The 21,291-nt window shown below is 36.5% G+C and overlaps 1 protein-coding gene across 4 annotated transcripts in view; it reads left to right on the forward strand.

Annotated features, from left to right (window-relative positions):
- The window catches only part of Arfgef1 (ADP ribosylation factor guanine nucleotide exchange factor 1), a 95,986-nt gene that overhangs the window by 45,311 nt on the left and 29,384 nt on the right, over window positions 1-21,291 (forward strand). For all 4 annotated transcript variants that reach the window (XM_055603177.1, XM_055603175.1, XM_055603176.1 and 1 more), the window contains 8 exons: window positions 1,672-1,783; window positions 1,990-2,195; window positions 2,428-2,512; window positions 5,708-5,879; window positions 8,016-8,167; window positions 12,773-12,901; window positions 13,405-13,563; window positions 13,769-13,919. In XM_055603177.1, the coding sequence (XP_055459152.1) occupies window positions 1,672-1,783; window positions 1,990-2,195; window positions 2,428-2,512; window positions 5,708-5,879; window positions 8,016-8,167; window positions 12,773-12,901; window positions 13,405-13,563; window positions 13,769-13,919 (1,166 nt within the window). The remainder of the gene's footprint in view (window positions 1-1,671; window positions 1,784-1,989; window positions 2,196-2,427; window positions 2,513-5,707; window positions 5,880-8,015; window positions 8,168-12,772; window positions 12,902-13,404; window positions 13,564-13,768; window positions 13,920-21,291) is intronic.

Here is a 21,291-nt window from a genome sequence, read left to right on the forward strand (position 1 = left end):
GATAGATAGATAGATAGATAGATAGATAGATAGATAGATAGATAGATTGATCATACATACATACATACATGCATGCATGCACGCATACATACATACAAATTGATTTTTTTAAAGCTAGTCATGGTGGGTTACTTTTAAACCCAGTACTTGAGGGCCTGAACCAGACAACTCTCTGTAAATTTAATGGGAAACCAGCTTTGTCTTCTTTGTGAGTTCTAGGTGATTGAGAGACCCAAAAAACAATGTGGGCAGAGCCTTAGGAAACAACACTTGAGGTTGACTTCTGGCCTTCATACTCAGGCACACACATAGAAATTGATCCATTTTGAATTGATTTTTATATAGGATGAGAGATAGGGATGTAGTTTGTTGAATTCTTTGTTTTTTCAGTCTACATGTGGATGTCCAGTTTTCTCAGAATCACTTGTTTTGGAGAGGGTTTTGTTGTTTTGTTCTATATTTTGGAATTTTTGGTCAAAAGGTGGCTGAGCTGGGTTGTGTTGTTGCATGCCTATATTCCTAATTATTGTAAGGCAGAAGCAGAAATATCAAGGGTTACAGGCTAGCTAATATATGTGCTGCCTCTTGCTGTGTGAACTTCTCTAAGGGAGATGTAAAAAAACATTTACTCATCTGAGCAGGGGGTCTAGGTCCTCGCCATGCATGGTCCTCCATTGGTGCATCAGTCTTTGCAGGACCCTCTGGGCTCAGATCTTTTTGTTGCTCTCCTTGTGGGGCTCCTGTCCCTTCCATGTGAAATTTGCAGGCAAATGATGGAACTAAAAGAGATCATCCTGAGTGAGGTAACCCAGAAACAGAAAGACAGGCATGGTATACACTCACTAATAAGCGAATATTAGTTTATAATATAGGATAACCATCTGCAGACCTAAAGAACTTTAATACTAAGGAGGACCCTAGAGATGATGCTTAAATCTCATTTAGAATGGCAAACAGGATAGACACCAGAAGTGGTGAAAGAGAAGAAACAGGATGGGAATCTACTACAGAGGGTCTCTGAAAGGCTCCACCCAAAGGGATCAAAGCAGATGCTGAGAGACTCAGGGCCAAACTTTGGGCAGAGCACAGGAAGTCTTATTGAGGAAGAGAGGGGTGGGATTAGAGGTAGATGATTTTTTAAGTGAAGAAGTAACATTTCAGTTGGCTCTTAAAGCATGAGGGAGAGTTCCCCTGTGAGAAGAGGCTGCAAAAGGCATTCAGAATAGTCTCCAAACACACATTAAGTTTAGAGAAATCAGTAGCATAAGTAGGAATACATGAGTGAAAGGGGTAAACTGGAACTGTACTGAGAAAAGCTTTATGTGCTAATCTAATCTGTTTAGGCAACTGTGCCAAAGTCCTTTCTTCAGTTGCCACTTCTGCAACACCATCACTAGTCCACTAGTTGGCCGCTGTTGATAGGAATCGGAAAGTAGTGTGCTACAGGGAATGCCTGTGAAGTGACCCATGTCTGTGTTAATGATACACTTCCTTTTGAGACTCTTTTCTAAGAAGAAAAAGCAAACCTTGTGCCGTGTCATGATTCTGTGTACACATATGTTGGTTTCTGTTTTCTATGTGCTATTAAGAAAGTAATTTACCATACTGTGAAGTATTCTCAGGGAGTATGAGTAGTTTTCTCTTTTTAACATTTCTATTAACTTCATCTAGGTTTAATAAGAAACCAAAGAGAGGAATACAGTACCTCCAAGAGCAAGGCATGCTTGGCACCACACCTGAAGATATAGCTCAGTTCTTACATCAAGAAGAAAGATTAGACTCTGTAAGAATGCTATTTTATTTCATTCTAACCCTCTGTCTACAACTTATATGTGTATTTAAAACAAGTAACTTATAGCTTCAGACTGGAACTTGTGTAACCATGTAGTCAAAACTTCCAGTTCTTGGGATTTTCTGCTTTATAAATAGTTATGTTACAAGTGGAACATACTGTTGAGTGTTAATGTCTCTCATTTGTTTTTACGTTAGACTCAGGTGGGTGAGTTCCTGGGAGATAATGATAAGTTCAATAAAGAAGTCATGTATGCATACGTAGACCAACATGACTTTTCTGGAAAAGACTTTGTTTCAGCCCTTCGTCTGTTTCTGGAAGGATTCCGTCTTCCAGGGGAAGCTCAGAAAATTGATCGATTAATGGAAAAATTTGCTGCAAGATACTTAGAATGCAACCAAGGGTAAGTAAGACTCATACTTTTTGATTGTCAGTTATATCCATGATAGTCAGATTTAATCCCCTTCCTTCAGAGTTTGTTATCTACTGTTTGGAAGTGTGGACACATTAATCTATACTTACAGTACATGATAGAGGGCTAATCCTGAGGGAGAGCTTTAAAATGGTGTTTGAAATGACTTGTTTATATGAAATAAAGCTTATAATGTTTTTTTTTTTTTTTTTTTTTTTTTCAGACAAACCCTTTTTGCTAGTGCAGATACTGCTTATGTTTTGGCCTACTCAATTATTATGTTGACCACAGACCTTCACAGTCCACAGGTATGTTCTCTTCTACATCAATTTTCACAGTAAGTAGTGAAGATTAAATGTTTATTTTGAGTCCATTAAGTACTAGTTGCAATTTAAATTTATGTGGCCAAACCAATTGCCAAAATTGAAATGGTGTCCACTTGATATTAATTCTAGTAACACTTATAAGTATTTGTAAAATATTTGTCAGTCTTATGATTGACCATTGTACAAAGGTTAAAACTAAACTAAAAAGACGTTTTAGCTCTTCTGAATATTCTTTCCATATTTTTTTATTCTATATATATACTGTCTTTTTAAAAAGACATTCAAAGTTTGAACAGCAGTGAGATTAAGTGTTAGAGGTTATGTAGTATAGTACTAGTAGAATTGCCCCTCACAGTTAGTCAACGATGGTCAACCTTTATGGAGACACACACATCCTAGACAGTGTTGTCACATCTCAGTTACATATCGCGTCCTTTGTTTTTCAAAATGTGTCTCTAAGAGAGAAAAGCTCTAATAAAGCATGAACTACCATCACAACTAAAACATTCAACAAGCATTTTAACTACAGATGTGTAAGAGTGTTCCAAGCCAGTGACTTAATACTCACAACTTTTTAGTATAATTAAAGAACTGTTACTTAATTTCTGATTCCTTCTTTAAAATATTGCCTTTGAAGTTTGGGGTACTTTTTGCTTGACTTCTAAAAAGCACATTTTGCTATTATTCAGTAAAATTTTATCTTTAGGTTATTTTAGGAATTTCTTAGCTATTAGCCAGGTGTTGTGGTGCATATATTCTATTCCAGCATTCAGGAGGCAGAGGCAGGTAAATCTCTTAAGTTCAAAGGCAGCCTGTTCTCCATAACCCAGGCAGGGCTACAAAGTGAAACCTTGTCGAGAAAAAACAAAGCTTCTTAGATATTTATCATTCTTAAATATATGTTAAACTAAGATATACTGGAACAGTTACTGTGGATTAAACTTTGAAGCCTAAGGAATTTTTTTATGTGTTTTGAAATACTCAAGGTTCAATTGATATGGAATGTATACAGCATAATGTGTAAGAATTATGTATGAAGCTATACCTACCTTCAATTCCAGAGTTGAATAAACTTAATTGGTTTAGTGTAGGACCTAAAAATGGTTTTAATAATTTATATTTGCTTTTGGTAGTTTGTGGTATTATAGTATATATATTATCTGTATATCAGAACAGCTCATCTTCAGGGTTTTGATTAGCTTTCATGATTTCTTTTAAGTTTGAACTATATAATAATAACCTGAAGTGAGATACCCTGGTTAATTACAAGATTTTCTTTTTAAAAATATTTGGCCTATTTGGTTTTAGAAACAAGTAGTATCATTGGAAGCTATACCATGTCCTTTTATACATATCTATAAATATATTAAAATGTATATTTTGACATTTTTCATCATTTTTACTAGTACTCAAAATATTAAAAAGTAAATTTCTGAACAAGGTCAGCAGACATGATAACTCAGCGGTTAAGAGGGCACACTGCTCTTGTAGAGCTGGGTCCTAGAACCTCTTGTCAGGCAGCACACAACTGTCTGTAACTCCAGGTCCAAGGGATTCAGTGCCCTCTCCTGGCCTCCTGCACTCATACCCACATATAAGGCACAGGTATACGCTCATATTAAAAAATAATAAATCTCTGAAAGGTTCTGAATATATACATTTAAGGTACATCATCTTGAAGACTGTGTCTTGCCTTTAGGACAAAAGATATCACACTGCCTCTGATTGGCACGGCAGCAAAACATTTTGCCATAATAACTATTTCCAGGTGATTTTAATTTTCTTCACTTCAAATTATGATCACCTGATTTTGTTTTTCCTGTTATTTTTCTTTTTTTTTCTTTTTCTTTTTTATAAGCATATGTCTTTTAGAATTTAGTTTTTTTTTAAGTCGTGACTTGAGATCAATTTTTAAATTTATGATATTCTTTGGTATTATTATCTTAAATGATCAGTTCAATTTAAAAATTCATGATATATTTTTACAAGAAAGCATTCCTGTTTAACTTTCTAGCATGTTAGAGTACATGCAGAGTAATGTAAACTTAGATTGATATATTTGCCTTAATTAATCTTTTATTATATCATACTATATGTGGTGGTCTGGGCTTTCCTACATTATGTCTGTAAGCTGGTGCTGACTTACTGTTCTGTGTGCCTTAATGTGCACTTATAAGAGCCTTCCTTTGGAATCCTGGTAATTCTTGCTTTCAGGTGGTAGAAATGTGTTCAGTTAAATATCTCCTCAGAAATACCATAAGACAACTGGGTTTCATCTGTCTGATTTTCTGGATATAGAGTGTTACTTTGCTATGTTAATTTCATGTGTAGCAATGTTGCTGCCGTCTTACAAATTATCAAGTTGTATTCCGTTGCTTTATTAAATAGAACATCTTGTTGAGGATGCTTAAACAAGACAGAACATTCTAAAGATGCTTCGTCCAGGTCCCTAATATAATGCAGTTGCTGTGATAACTCAAAAAATGTTAGGTGGTTTTAAGTAATACTCAATCATTGTTATTTTTGCATCTAGTTTTTTTTTAGAATGAAATTTCATTTCATTTGTAAATAGTTCATTCTAAACTACAAATTGATTCCTTTGTTTTTTTTTTCAGTATCTGACTGTATTGATACCAAACTAGACGTCAAAGATATTATAACACAAACTTAAAACATGAGTTAATTTTTTTATCACTGTTATTTAAAGCTTGATTTTTCTTTTTTATAAAACATTAAAACAGGAGTTCTTTATTACAGATTTTAAATAGTATCAATTGCTTTGAGTTCAGGGTATATGCAGTAATTATTTTATTTTACTGTATATACCCTGAACTCCTTTGGTGTTTCTGATCGTTTGTATGGACCTGGTAAAGGCCTTGTTCACCTTGGACAAAATCAAGTCACTTTTTTATTCTTTGTCCTTCCTCTTGAGATTTTTCCTTTTCACACTAGAGTGCATGCACACTGGAGCATATGCCAGAGAATATCTTTGCTACATTGCCTTTGTTTTCCATGACTTTCGTTTTTATATATGTTTTGTTGAATATTTTTCATTTCTGGATTTCAGAATACTTATAAAATAGTTTTTTAACCAGGTATTCTAATTCTTAAAAATGAGTGAAATTTTTATGTTGGTTTTTAAAAATGATTGTTTGTTTTTTTTTTTTAAATATCTAGGTTAAAAATAAAATGACAAAGGAACAGTACATTAAAATGAATCGAGGTATTAATGACAGTAAAGATCTCCCTGAAGAGTATCTATCAGCTATTTATAATGAAATAGCTGGGAAAAAAATATCAATGAAAGAAACAAAAGAACTAACAATCCCTACAAAATCAACTAAACAGAGTAAGTACCAGATTAAGTCTCTTCATTCAAGGGGGAGACGTGCTTGTGTGGTTTTCCCCTGTGTTATCCCCTGTGTTTCTCAAGGTGATCTAGAACCTTTCCGTCTCAAATTTTAAAAATCGGAAGGTATGTGTTTAAGAGGTTTTTGTTTTGTTTGCTTTCTTTGTTCCTAATTTAAAACAAAAAGAAACCATGTAGAACTTTTTAAATGGTGATAGGATTTTTTAAGGTCCTGAAGAAAACACTTGACTAGTGATTAATAAGTAATTTACATGTGTTAGTAGTGTTTAAATATCAATTTGTCCATTTAGCAGTTCATTTCAGCAGGAATTTTTAAAATTAAAGAAATTAGTTAGAAAATACTGGAGAAATGGCTCAGAAGTTATGCATTTGCTGCTTTTCCAAAACACCTAAGTTTGATTCTCAGCACCCATACAACTTCTTAACCATCTATATCTACAGTTCCAGAGGATCTGACTGACATTCTTTTCTGGCTTCCTCAGGTACCAGGCATGCATGTGGTATATAGTCATGCATACAGGCAAAATAAAATTAAAATAAAAAACTTCTGCTTTCTCATCATCTACAAGTAACATTATTCTGTCTTTTTTTTTCCCCCCACTACACATACTATTGAGTCCTCTGAACGGTTCTAGGAGCCAACTGTGGACCCAGCAATACTCTAGATACTATCTATAAATTTAGACACTGGGGATTCATTAGAACTTAGAGCTGACTACATGATGGGCCTATGAGTATGTAATGGCTTTAGAATATGACTTGGTTATAAAGAAGATTCTTGCCTTTCTAAGCACTTATACTTGGAAGTGAAATCTCAATTTGAACAGATTATTGGTAGAAAAATATTTTTAACAGTGAGACAACTCATAGATTTATAGACTGTTTGTTCTGAAATTTTAGAATTAGAGCCCAGGGCATTGGGGAGATACTATCTGTGTAATATAACTGCCTTATCACTTACCTTTTTTAATAGTCAGAAAGAATCTTAATTCTCTCTACTTTATAGACAAAGAAACTTAGTCTTTCTCTAGTAGTCCTGTCCAACTGAAATAATCCTAACCTTCTCTGCCTTATCTCATCTTGTCTACTTTTAACATTTATTTATGTGTAAAAATAGAGAAAAAAGAATGATGTTGCTTGTGGGCAGGGAAAAACTGAAGTCTGACTATGCAATGTAAAAGCATTTATTCAATAACAGGTCCTTGTAAAACACAAGAGATCAAGTGGGAAAGATAGATATGGAATTATATATCATTGAGTCAGTCTACTGCAGTATCACTTAGCAATTTATATGGTGGTGCTACTTCAGCTCTCCTTACAGCATTATATACATTAATTAAGCTGTTAGCTTTACACTTAAGCAAATGCCTGTCTTCTGATTTAATTTCATTTTGCCTTTATTATAGTATCCCCATATCATATATTTTTCTGTCTTCATTTAATATATGATGTTTGAAGTCAGTGAGAAAATAGATATGGGAAGAAAGTGGTGGTATGCTAGGAATGCTAAAATTACTTCTGAGTGTCAAGTCTTTTTTGACAAACGCTAGGGACAAATGCCACTGTCTTTATCTCTCTTCTCTGTGCCATGCTTGGTTGGTGTCCTTGATTCTTTTGAGTTTTTTACTCTTCGAGATTTTTACAGATTTTATTTACTCCTGATTAGTAGAGTATTACAGCACCCCCAACGTGCCGTTTACCCTGTTAGAGTGAAAATCAAGGAGAGATGTATCTCATGGGATAATACTTCCCTAGCAGGAACAGGGCCCTAAGTCCCCTGGCACAACCATCAATCAATGAATAGGTGCATAAGTAAATTTAGTAACTCTGTTGGTGTTTAGTATGTTTACAGTGTTATACAACTGTCACCTCTGGCTAAGCCTAAAACACTTGGTTTACTATCAATCCCCTTTGCCTTTGCCAGGGCAAACACTAGTTTACTCTGTTTTCTGGATTTGCCTGTTTCATGTGTTTCACATAGACTCAATATGTGATCATTTCTGTCTGGCTTTTTAGTGCTATTATTAATTATAATTAGTATTGATTACTGGCATTTACTGTAAAGTGTCATCTTAAAGTGCTTTCTATTTTAAATGGTAATATTTGTTATTTCAGATGTGGCCAGTGAAAAACAAAGACGACTTCTGTATAACTTAGAAATGGAACAGATGGCCAAGACAGCTAAAGCACTCATGGAAGCTGTGAGCCATGTCCAGGCACCTTTTACAAGTGCAACACACTTGGAGCACGTGAGGCCTATGTTTAAGGTCAGAATCACTAGTAACTTTGTCACAGTATATATTTATATATAATTTTACTTAGTATTTTTTAAGTATAGTAATAGAGCCTATTTGATATAGAAGAGAGTCTCTGTTTACTTAGAGTTTAATTAATACAGATTATTTCTGTATTAAAGTGAAAGACAGTATGCAGTGTAAGTAATCGGTAAAAGTGTAATTTCAGGAATTAGAAATAGAAGAAAAGTAATTTTTTCATCTCCCAAAAGCTATCAGTTGTGACTAGCTTCTTGGCTAGGTAGGACTTCATGGCCACTACGCTTTCACTGTACCACATTTTGTCTGGCTTGAGTTTGTGCAAGTTTTGTGTGTGCTGTCACAGTTCTGTCAATTCATATGTGCACCGGCACTATTGTGTCTAGAAAACACTGTTCTTAGTAAGATCTGGAGAGGACAGGAACTTCACAAGGAGAGCAACAGAACCAGAAAATTTGAACACAGGGGTCTTTCCAGAGACTCATACTCCAACCAAGTGCCATGCGTGGAGATAACCTAGAACCCCTGAACAGATGTAGCCCATGGTAGCTCAGTATCTAAGTGGGTTCCCTGGTAATGGGAAGAGGGACTATCTCTGACATGACCTCAGTGGCTGGCTGTTTGATCACCTCCCCCTGAAGGGGGAGCAGCCTTACCAGGCCACAGAAGATGACAATGCAGCCATTCCTGATGAGATCTGATAGACTAAGATCAGAAGGAGAGGAGGACCTCCCCTATCAGTGGTCTTGGGGAGGGGCATGCATGAAGAAGGGGGAAGGAGGGTGGGACTGGGAGGGGAGAAGGGAGGGGCTTATGGGGGGATACTCACTCTTTCCCCTCTTCCATATACATCCCTGTCTTGTGGGAGGGAACTGTCATATAGACCTTCCATTTAAAGCTGAGCATTTCCAAATCTCTTATATTCTGCCTGTTGTCTAGTTGCAAATCAGTATTCTGCAAAAAGAAGCTTCTCTGATGAAGGTTGAGTGATGCACTTCTATGTGGATATAAAAAATGTCATCAGGAGTCACTTTGTTGATATGTTCATTTAGCAGAGTAAAGGTAGAAGGTTTCTCCCTAAGGCCCATGACCTGTCTAGTCCCAGGTGTGCATTACATCTCATGGAATTGGCCTTAAATCCATTTTTTAAAGTGGTTGGTTGCTCTCATAAGATCTATGTCACTATTGCACTAGTGAGCATAACTTGCCAGGCAGGACACTATTGTAGCTGGGTAAGATGATTGATTTTCTCTTCTAGTAGCCTGTCTAGCACCTTCCAGCTGTATAAACACTAGCCCATAGAGTTGAAGCTTCCAGTTGAGAACCAGCTAGATTTCTCCTTTTCTGTGATTAAGTGTGTTATGTCTTCAATGATAGGGTCTTAACTGTCAAGGTAACCAGTGGTTTTGTCAGTAGCTTGTAATATTAGGTGTGGGAGCCGTAGGAATCCTGTGGGATCACATCAGCCAGCATGAGACATGTGGTTTCTAATTGGGGTATTGTCCTCCCATTATTATGGTAACTGCATTTAAACTCATTTTACATAAGTATATATATGTAGTTGTTTTCCATGTAGCTTTTCAAAGGACCTTTCGTGCTAGATATCCCCTCCATTTTTCCTTTGTACTCTGCCCTCTCTCCACCTCCCATATAATTCTCCTGTCTGGGTTTTTTTTTTGGTTTTTTTGTTTGTTTTTGTTTTTTTGTAAGGCTAAACTATTTTCCATTCCTTGGATTTTTCTCCCCACTGCTCCCTTACAGCTAACTAACCTTGGTTTTTCTAAATGAAACACATCTAAAATATAAACCTAACATCCCATATGAGACAAAACATGCACACATTTGTCCTTCTAAGTCAGGGTTACATCACTCAGGATGATTGTTTCTAATTCCATCTCTCTTCCTGTAAGATTCATTCTTTCTTTCCCCCCAACCCCCAGAAGGGTTTCTCCGTAACAGAGCCTTGGCTGTTCTGGACTCCCTTTGTAGACTAGTAGACTAGGCTGGTCTCCTACTCACAGAGACTGCCTCCGCCTCCTGAGTGCTGGGGTTAAAGGCATGCGTCACTGCACCTGGTGCTTTTTCTTACCAGCTGAATAATATTCCATTGTGTAAACATAACACTGTTTTCTTTAGCCACTCATCTCTTGGCAGACATCTAGGCTATTTCTAATTTCTAGCTATTACGAATAGAGCAGAAATGGAGATAATGAATGAACAGTGTCTCTGGTAGGATGAAGCATCCATTGGTTATATATTCCCAAAAGTGGTATAGCTGGATCTTGAGGTATATTGATTCCCAGCTTCCTAAGTAACTGCCACAGTGATTTCCATAGTGGTTATACAAGTTTACACTCCCACAAGCCATGGATGAGTATTCCCTTTACCCCACATTCTCACCAGCATGAATTTTCATTTTTATTGGCCATTTTGACTGGAGTAAAATGTAATCTTAATGTAGTTTTAATTTGTTTTTTAATTTTTATTTATTTATTACAATTTATTCACTTTGTAGCTCCCCCACTGTAATCCCCTCTCTTGTCTCCTCCTAGTCTCACCCTCGCTTCCTCTTTAACCCTCAGTGCCCTTTCCTTAGTCCCCTGATAGGTGAGTGCCTCCTCCCTTTCCCTTTGGCCCTACCCAGTCTTATCAGGGGTGGCTGCATCATCTTCCTCTGTGGCCTAGTAAGGCTGTGGGAAGGTGATCAAAGAGCCAGCCACTGAGTTCATGTCAGAGGCAGTCGCTGTTCCCATTACTAGGGAACCCACTTGGAGACTGAACTGCCTCTGATGGCTAATATTGAACTTTTTTTTTTTTAGTGTTTCTCAGCCATCTTTTAAGTATTCTGTTTAGTTTTGTACCTCATATTTTAATTAGATTTTTTAATGTTCATGCTTTAAAATTCTAAATATATTATAGATACTAATAACCCTCTGTCAGATAGATAATTGGCAAAAATATTTTTTCTTCTTCTTCTTTCACTTGGATCCTAGTATCCTTTGCTGTACAAAAGCCCAGTCTTAATACCTATATTTTCAGGGTTCTATTCAGAAAGTTTTCCCAATGCCAGTGAGTTCAGGCATATTACCTACTTTTTCTTTGTCCAAATCAGGATATCAGGTCTTATGTGGATGTCTTTAACCGCACATTTTTTTTAATGTAAGCATTATTGTTTTATGAGGGAAGAGACTTTCCATATTCCTAACATCTAGTACAATTACTGGTTTGTAATTGCTCAAGAAATAAGTATTGGTTGGGAGAAAGGCCTAGATAATTTCTAATTGTCTATACTGTGGTTTATGATATTAAGGATATTAATATGAGAACATTTTTGTATATTGCTAAATCATATCTCAGATTTATACAATTATGTGCAGACAGTAGTTTCACAATCTGCTCAGTATTATTTAGGTATAAGTTGATAGAGAATTCATTGTCTTAATTAATCATAATCTTAATAAAGATAAATCTTTTCCCATTAACTTAAAAACCATGTATATTTTTCTTCTTAAGCTATATCAAACATTTTCAACGTGAAGTATGCTTTTTCTGTCTCAGAATATATACTTGATTGCTTTCGTGCAATACTTTGTAATTGATAAATACTGTTCTTGATACTTGCATGTCTCTGAAGCAGCATCTTCAGGTGTTGCAGAAAGAATTGAGGAACTGCAGTTTGTGTGCTGTGTACAGATTTTAAAATTTTGCCTTTAAACTTTATGAATCATGGAAGAAAAGTTTCAAGTAATTCTTTTTTCCTTAGAAAGGCTTTAAGTTTCTTGAACCTATTTTTAAAAAACACCATTTCTATAATGCATTGGTAAAATAACATTTTTCATTTTTATAACTTTTTTGTACATATTGCTCTGCTTCTCAGTTAACTATATGAAAAGCAACATAATTTTATGTCAGGTAGTTCAATTATGTAGATTTCTGTTGTTTGTTGTCCATACTAAGCAAGTGCTCTACCATTGAGCAACCTTACCAAGTTCTTCACTTTTAAGACTTTGTCTCACCAAGTATCTCAGATTGGCCTTGAACTCACAGTCCTGACTCTGCCTCTGAAGTCCTCAGATTACAGATGTGGACCAGGGCCTGCTGAGTTTAAAATTCAAATAAGTACTCCCTTCCAAAGTTCGTGATGAACAGTTTATTCAATATTTTAAATACTGTCCAACGAGGAATCAAATATTGCTTTCTTAATGTAAATATTTAACAGTAAAAGACAGGCTGAGTGATGTTTGGAGAGCAAGCTTTGAAAAAAGTAGGGTAACTTGTTGCAAGTAGGGATTGTATTGGAGCTAAAGAATCTGGATTATTGCAAAGGTCAGTGCTTGGAAAGAGAAATTAATTTTATTTTAAATTAATGATAAGACTTTATATGAATGTTGACTATTCCTGTGTTTTTTATTGTGAATAATTTTATAGATACATTCTTAAAATACATCTAAGGTCATTACTGAATATATGATCATTTCCATTTATTAAATTATTAAACATAATTTTCTTTTCTCTTTAAGAAAGCTTTCTTGCTTACAATGCCAAGAACCTCAATTATCACTTAATATGCATGTTATTTTAAATTTTTAATTTTTCTAGTTGGCTTGGACACCTTTTCTGGCTGCTTTCAGTGTGGGTCTACAAGACTGTGATGATACTGAAGTAGCCTCTCTTTGCCTGGAAGGGATAAGATGTGCAATCAGAATTGCATGCATTTTCAGCATTCAGGTAATAAAGAATTTTACCTTTATAGCCAGTTTTGAAAACATATGCCATCAGTATAGTTCAACTCATACTATTTTTCTCTGACTTTCTTAAAAACCAGCTTCAAATTTGTGATAAAATTTAAAATTTAAACTGCTCTGATAGTGCAGTTCTGTATAATATTTCTAAATATTGTATTTTAGATGCCTTTTAACTTAAACCTAGTTACCAGAACTGGTTATCTTTAAAAGAACCAAGTATTTAACATACTTTTCATGAAGATAGTCCTTTCTAGGGGCTTATGGACTTTTAAGAATGACTCTTAGATAGACTCTTTTTTTTTTCTCAAGACTCAAAATACAGCCTAGCTGAAGAGGAAAAAAATGAACAAATTTATAAATCAGATTTTGGCTAATATAATTGAAAGAAAATTTTCAATTTATTTTCACTGTATGAATTTATTTGTCGACTACTGAAAATCTCATTGAATTGTATCTAGGTTTAATTCTCTCTCTTCTTTTTTGTAGCTGGAAAGAGATGCATATGTCCAAGCACTAGCCAGATTTACCTTACTTACAGTGAGTTCTGGTATTACTGAAATGAAACAGAAGAATATCGACACAATAAAAACACTCATCACAGTGGCTCACACTGATGGAAATTATTTAGGAAATTCATGGCATGAGGTAGAAACACTTATACCTTTGCAATTCAGTTTATAAAATGAATGGATGCTAAATCTTCTACCACTAATATGCTTAATTGTGAAAAATATATTTTAAATAAACAGCTTTGGTAGTGATTAATAATTTAATCTGTTTTAAATTCTAACTGCATATATTTTAACATACATATTTTTAAAATCTCAATTTTTTTCTTTTTGTTTTGTAGATACTGAAGTGCATCAGTCAGTTGGAACTGGCACAACTTATAGGAACTGGAGTGAAGCCTCGGTATATTTCTGGGACAGTGAGAGGCAGAGAAGGGTCTCTCACTGGGACAAAAGATCAGGCTCCTGATGAATTTGTTGGTCTGGGGCTAGGTGAGAGGTTTTAAGTTCCTTTAAAAGAGTATAAAAAAAAAATCAGTCTTCACATTATGCTATTTTAATTTTGACAATGAAATATAATTGGAGAAGTTGCCCTTTGCTTAATGTAATAGAGAAAAACAAGATGACTAGTAAATTTTTTGTTTTTTTTTTTAAAGGATACACTCAGCTTAATTGTTTCTAAGACTAAGCAAGTAATGTGTAGGTTGGTATAAGATAAGACATAATTGGAGCAACTAGTGAAATCATTCACATTCAAACTTTTTAAAGCCACTGTGTAGGCCCACCCAAACTCTTTATCTTCCTGCCTTCATCTCCCAAATTCTGGGATTACAAGCATGCACCACTATGCTAGTCTTCTAAGCCATTTGCTTGTTTGTTTGAGATAAACTCTTGCTATATAGCCTTGGCTACCCTGGAACTCCCTATGTAGAGCAGATTGACCTTGAACTCACAGAAATCCTTCTGGATCTCCTCCTGAGTGCTGGGATTAAAAGTGCAGTGGGATTTAAGGCATATTAAAGGATGGAACCTCTTCCCCAAGCTTTCAGAAAAGCTTGAAGTGACCAGTAGTACAAATGAAAATAGTAGCAAAAGTGGATGCTAAAAAAAAAAAAAAAAATCATATATATTTTCAGTCATGAATAGAAAGAATTCCACCAAGGAAGAAGCTTAAACTTTGACCTTGACATCTGTACTTGTGGGTTTGAGTTCTATAATTTTTTTCATACTTATGTGCCAGCTACTGCAGTTCTAGATTCAGTTCCCACCATTGCAAACTAAAGACACCGTCTAAATGGAGGATTGTTAGGACTAAATAAGAATATATATGTGATTGGACTTAGCACAGTGCCTGTTGCATTAGAGATTAGGGAATAGTAACTGACCATCCTCCCCACACCTCACATCCATCTAGCCAGAGCATGACTTCAGGAGCAGCAAGGAATATGCCAGAGATCCAGCAGTATTTATTTTTTAGGCTCTACAATATAACATTACATTGTGAACATTTCTTGTCTTTATCCTTTAGTAATTTCTGTTGTTGTTAGCCATCCTAAGGAAATCTAAAATGGTTTCAAATCTAAAAATGTGTCCACAGGGAAAGATAAAGGACTATGACCATGTTTTGACTTCAGGTAGGATTGAGTAAAATTAGTTATAGGTCACAAGACACTTTTCTTAAAGCATTCTCATAAGCACTCAGAATTCTCCTCACACCACTCCATTCTTAGACTCTGTTCTGACAGCCTTCCTTTGCTATCTAGGAGATTTTATTCCAAGGCCGGTGGAGATACCCAAATTCTGGATACTCAAATTCTTCGCATAAAGAGTGTATCCTGCTATGCATTTTAAGTCATCTCTAGACAGCTTATAATACCAAATAGAAAGTAAATTCTATGCAAATAGTTGTACAACAGGAGTAGAAATAAAAAACTTTTGGGGGAGGCAGAGGCATGCAGATCTCTGTGAGTTTGAGGCCAGCCTGGTCTACAAACCAAGTCTAGGACAGCCAGGAAAAAAGCCCTGTCTCCAAAAAAAAAAAAAACAAAAACAAAACAACAACAACAACAACAACAACAAAAAACACGGAAAAAAAAATTGTATAGTGTAGTACTGGTACAATTTTCCTCCCAAAATATTTTCTCATTTTTATTTTTCTTTATTTTTTATTTTCTGTGCATTGGTGTTTTGCCTACGTGTATGTCTTTATGAGGGTGTTGGATCCCCTGGAACTGGAGGTACAGATAGTTGTGAGCTGCCATGTGGGTGCTGGGAATTAAACCCAGTTTCTCTGGAAGAGCAGCCAGTGCTCTTAAGTATTGAGCTATCTCCATCCCCCTCAACTTACTTGTTTGTTTGCTTGCTTGCTTGTTTTTTTTTTTGTTTGTTTGTTTGGTTGGTTTTTTGGTTGGGTTTTGTTTTTGTTTTTGTTTAGACAGAGTTTCTCTGTGTAGTCCTGGCTTTTGGAACTTACTCTGTGGATCGGGTTAGCCTCAAACTCACCTACCTGTGCCTCCCAAGTGCTGGGATTAAAGGCCTGTGCCAATAGCACCTGAGTTAGTTTTTTTTTTTTTAAATTACAATATAATTAAATCATTTCCTCTTTTACTTTCTTCCCTTTAATCCCGCTACAAAAAGTCCCTCAAGTATTTTTGATAGCTATGAAATTCACACGTAGAGGTCAAACTGTATGTAACAGAAGTCTGTAGCTTTATGTTTTAGAAGTAGAAACTTTAAAGTCATCAAGACCATCAAGCCAAGGGAGGGATGTCAAGATGACTTAGCCTTGCTTGCTGCCCAGTCTCATGGTCTCAGTTGGGTTATCTCCAGCACTGCAGAAATAACAAGCAACCCAGCCCAAACATAAAGACGTTTAGCTCACCATGTAGATACATACCATAATCCCAGCTTTTGAGAGGCCAAGGTAGAAAGATGACAGCTTTAAGTAGCCTAGGCAACACAACGAAACTGTCCACCTGCTTCCAAAAAAGAGTCAAAGTATATCATTTTGAAATTTGTGTTATAGGCCTTTTGCTGTATATTAATACTTGAAAATTTAGTGACTGGTGTTCTGAGAATACATACAGCATGTATATGTATCTTAACATATGAGTAATTTGGTAAAATAGAAGTTGTCTGTTGCTACTCTATTATCGTACATCTGTGAAAGATGTTCCATGTTTGTAAAATAGGTTCTTTGAATTCCTAGACATTTTATACATTCTTTGATTCCTTTAATTATGTTTTATAAATGACTATAAGTCATATTAAATATAAAAAGCTTAAGACCTCTTTACAACATATATTTCAGTTGATACATAACTCAAGTTATGTGATGATTGACATTATTTCCTCTGATAATATTTTCTTCATGCAGTTCCTACTTGCTATATATGTTAAATGTTCTTTGGCTGTTTTTGTGTACTAACTGTGTTATTCTTGTCAGTTACTCACACTTTCATCCTTGACTTCTTTTTTTTTTAGTTACATTTCATTAACTCTGTATCCCAGCTGTCTCCCGCTCCCTCATTCCCTTTCAATCCCTCCCTCCCTTCCTCATCTCCTCCCTCCTTCATCTCCTCCCTACCCCTTTCCAAGTCCACTGATTGAGGAGGACCTCCCCCCCTTTCATCTGACCCTGTTTTATCAGGTATCTTCAGGACTGGCTGCAAAGTCCTCCTCCATGGCCTAGCAGGACTGCTCCTCCTTTTGGGGGTAGGGAGGTCAAAGAGTCTGCCATTGAGTTCATGTCAGAAATAGTCCCTGTTCCCCTTACTATGGGAAACCAATTGGTTAGTGAGCTACCACGGGCTACATCTGAGCAGAGGTACTAGGTCATGGTCTTTGGTTGAGTGTCAGTCTCAGAAAAGACCCCTGTGCCCAGATATATTTGGTCCTTGTGGAGCTCCTGTCCTCTCCATGTCATACTAACTCCCCCTTCTTTCATATGATTCCCTGCACTCTGCGGAAGATTTGGTTATAAGTCTTAGTACCTGCTTTGATACACTGCTAGGTAGAGTCTTTCAGAGGCCCTCTGCGGTAGGCTCCTGTCCTGTTACTTGTTTTCTCCTATGTCCAATGCCCATCCCATTTGTCTTTCTAAGTGAGGATTGACCATCTAACCCTGGGTCCTCTTTCTTGTTTATCTTCTTTAGGTGTACAGATTTCATTATGTTTATCATATCTTATAGGTCTATATAAGTGAGTATATACCATGTGTGTCTTTTTCCTTCTGGGATACCTCACTCAGAATGATCTTTTCTAGATCCCACCATTTGCCTGCAAATTTCATGATTTCCTCATTTTTGATTGCTGAGTAGTATTCCATTGTGTAAAAGTACCACAATTTCTGTATCCATTCCTCCGTTGATAGACATCTGGGTTGTTTCCAGGTTCTGGCTATTACAAATAAAGCTGCTACAAACATGGTTGAGCAAATGTCCTTGTTGTGTACTTGAGCAATTTTTGGGTATATGCCTCATCCTTGACTTCTTATGTTAGAGAAACACTCAGTTTATCTCCCATATATATGTCTTCCTATTTCAATATGTTGCCTAGTTATTTCCTGGCTTATTTGTGGAAAGATATAGAACATGTCAGTTTTATTAAAAGGACAAGTGATTCTGTTTCTAAATTACTGCATTGCCGGGTGTGCTGGTACATCCCTGTTATCCTAGCACTTGGGAAATCCATGTGTGTTACACAGTGAGACTCTTTATAAGAAAAAAGTACTACATTAGATGTGACAGTCATTCTAAAGATGCAACACACTTGGTAGAGTGCTTGCCTGTCATTTATAAGGTCCTGGGTTTGATTCCCCACCACCAAATCAAAAAGGTGTGACAACCAGAACATGCGTAGACTCCATTTCTAGTTTCTTTAGAGCTTGTTTGGAAGTTTTGGTGGAGTTGCAAGCTGTTCATTTATTCTTTTTTTTTTCATCTTTTTTAAAAATTATTTTTAAATTTATTACAATTTATTCACTTTGTATCCCAGCTGTAGCCCCCTCACTTGTCCTCTCCCTCCTTCTTCTCTTCCCATGCCCAGTCCACTGATAAGGGAGGTCCTCCTCTCCTTCCATATGACTCTAGTCTATCAGGCTTTATCAGGACTGGCTGCATTGTCTTCCTCTGTGGCCTGGTAAGGCTGTCCCTCCAACCCCCTTCAGGGGGAGGTGATCAAAGAGCTAGCTACTGAGTTCATGTCAGAGACAGCCCCTGTTCCCATTACTAGGGAGCCTATTTGGAGACTGAGCTGCCATGGGCTACATCTGTGCAGGGGTTCTAGGTTATCTCCATGCATGGTCCTTAGTTGGAGTATCAGTCTCAGAAAAGAGTCCTGGGCCCAGATATTTTGGTTCTCTTGCTCTCCTTGTGGAGCTCCTGTCCCCTCCACATCTTTCTATCTCCCCCTTCTTTCCTAAGATTTCCTGCACTCTGCCCAAAGTTTGGCTATGAGTCGCAGCATCATTTCGATACCCTGCTGGGTAGAGTCTTTCAGAGGCCCTCTGTGGTAGGTTCCTGTCCTGTTTCTTGTTTTCTCCCTCTTCCAATGTCCCTCCAGTTTGCCTTTTTGAATGAGGATTGAGCATCTTACCCAGGGTCGTCCTCGATTAGCTTCCTTAGCTTCTTTAGGTGTACAGATTTTAGTATGATTATCCTATATTATATGTCTAATATCCACTTAAAATTGAGAGTATACCATGTGTGTCTTTCTGCTTCTGGGATACCTCACCCAGGATGATCTTTTCTATTTCCCACTATTTGCCTGCAGATTTCATGATTTTCTTGTTTTTAATTGCTGAGTAGTATTCCATTGAGTAAATGAACCACAGTTTCTGTATCCATTCCTCAATTCAGGGACATCTGAGTTGTTTCCAGATTCTGGCTCTTTGAATAAAGATGCTATGAACATGGTTAAGCAAATGTCATTGTTGTGTACTTGAACATATTATGGATATATGCCCAGGAGTGGTAAAGCTGAATCTTGAGCTGGCAGCATGCTTAATTGTCTGAAAAAGTGCCAGATTGATTTCCATAATGGTTGTAGAAGTTTACATTTCTACCAGCAATGGAGGAGAGTTCCCCTTTCTCCACATCTCCTCCAGCATGGATTGTCACTTGAGTTTTTGATTTTAGCCATTCTGATGGATATAAGGTGAAATCTCAGGGTTGTTTTGATTTGCATTTCCCTGATGACTAAGGATGTTGATCATTTCTTTTAAGTGTTTCTCTGCCATTCGATATTCCTCTACTGAGAATTCTCCGTTTAGCTCTGTACTCCATTTTTTAGTTGGATTACTTAGTTTGTTGGTGTTTAACTTCTTCAGTTCTTTATATATTCTGGATATTAGCCTTCTGTCAGATGTAGGGTAGTTGAAGGTATTTTCCCAGTCTGTAGCCTGTCGTTTTGTTCTGATGAGTGTCCTTTGCTTTACAGAAGCTTTTCAGTTTCATAAGGTTCCATTTATTGATTGTTACTCTTAGAACCTGTGCTGTTGTTCTGTTCAGGAAGTTGTCTACTGTGCAAATGAGATCAAGGCTCTTCCCCACTTTTTCTTTTAACAGATTTAGTGTGTCTGGTTTTATGTTGAGGTCTTCGATCCACTCGGACGTTAGTTTTGTGCAGGGTGATAAGTATGGATCTATTTGCATTTTTCTACATGTAGATAATCCAGTTAGACCAGCACCATTTGTTAAAGATCGTATCTTTTTTCTATTGTATGGTTTTGGCATTTTTGTCAAAAATTAGGTGTTCATAAGTGTGTGGGTTTATTTCTGGGTCTTCTGTTCAATTCCCCTGATCCACCAGTCTGTTTCTGTGCCAGTACCATGCAGTTTTTATTACTGTTGCTCTATAGTATAGCTTGAGATCAGGGATGGAGATTTCTCCAGAAGATCTTTTATTATAAAGGATTGTTTTAGTGATTCTGGGTTTCTTGTTATTCCATATGAAGTTGAGAATTTTTCTTTCAAAGTCTGTAAAGAATTTTGTTGGTAACTTGATGGGAATTGCATTGAATCTGTAGATTGCTTTTGGTAAGATGGCCTATTTTACTATGTTAATACTGCCAAGCCATGATCATGGGAGATCTTTCCATCTTCTGATATCTTCTTCTATTTCTTTCTTCAGTATTCATTTATTCTTAACCAAAAACCAGTCTTTCATGGGGCTGGAGAGATGGCTCAGAGGTTAAGAGCACCGGCTGCTCTTCCAGAGGTCCTAAGTTCAGTTCCCAGCAACCCCATGATGGCTCACAGCCATCCATAGTGATATCTGGCCCCTCTTCTGGTGTGCAGGTATATGTGCAGTCAGAACATTCATACATAAAGTAAAGAAATCTTTCTTTAAAAAGTTTTTCTCTGGGGGGGTGGGAATCGCCCTCTTGATCTGAGCACGTGGCTTTTGGGAGAGGGTATATTTGGAGATGTAAGGAAGGAAGGGAACATCCAGGATCCAGCCATATCAGCCTAATAACCAATGCTGATGATCAGTGGGGTGACAGATGTTACTGCTGATCACCTTATATCCTCTAGTGTCAATACAGTCTATTTCCTCCTCTTCTCTCCCTTCTTTGTGCCTCCTGATCAGTTTGTCATTATGACCACATAGAGTAGCTTAAGATATGACATAGGTTTACATGCTCCCCTTAGTGTAAATACTAGTCCGTCTTTCTGATTGCTTCTCCTTTAGCTTCTTTTTTATGCCTTCAGTGTAGCACAATTTAATATTTCATCATATATGAAGAGTTACCATGGACCAACTGCCCTATTCTCTTATCAATATTTGTCTTAGTTAACAAACACACACATATACATAAATATATATACATATATATATACATATACACGTGTGTGTATGTATA

This window comes from Psammomys obesus, unplaced genomic scaffold, assembly GCF_907164565.1.
Source record: "Psammomys obesus unplaced genomic scaffold, mPsaObe1.curated_primary_1811, whole genome shotgun sequence".
NCBI lineage: Eukaryota > Metazoa > Chordata > Mammalia > Rodentia > Muridae > Psammomys > Psammomys obesus.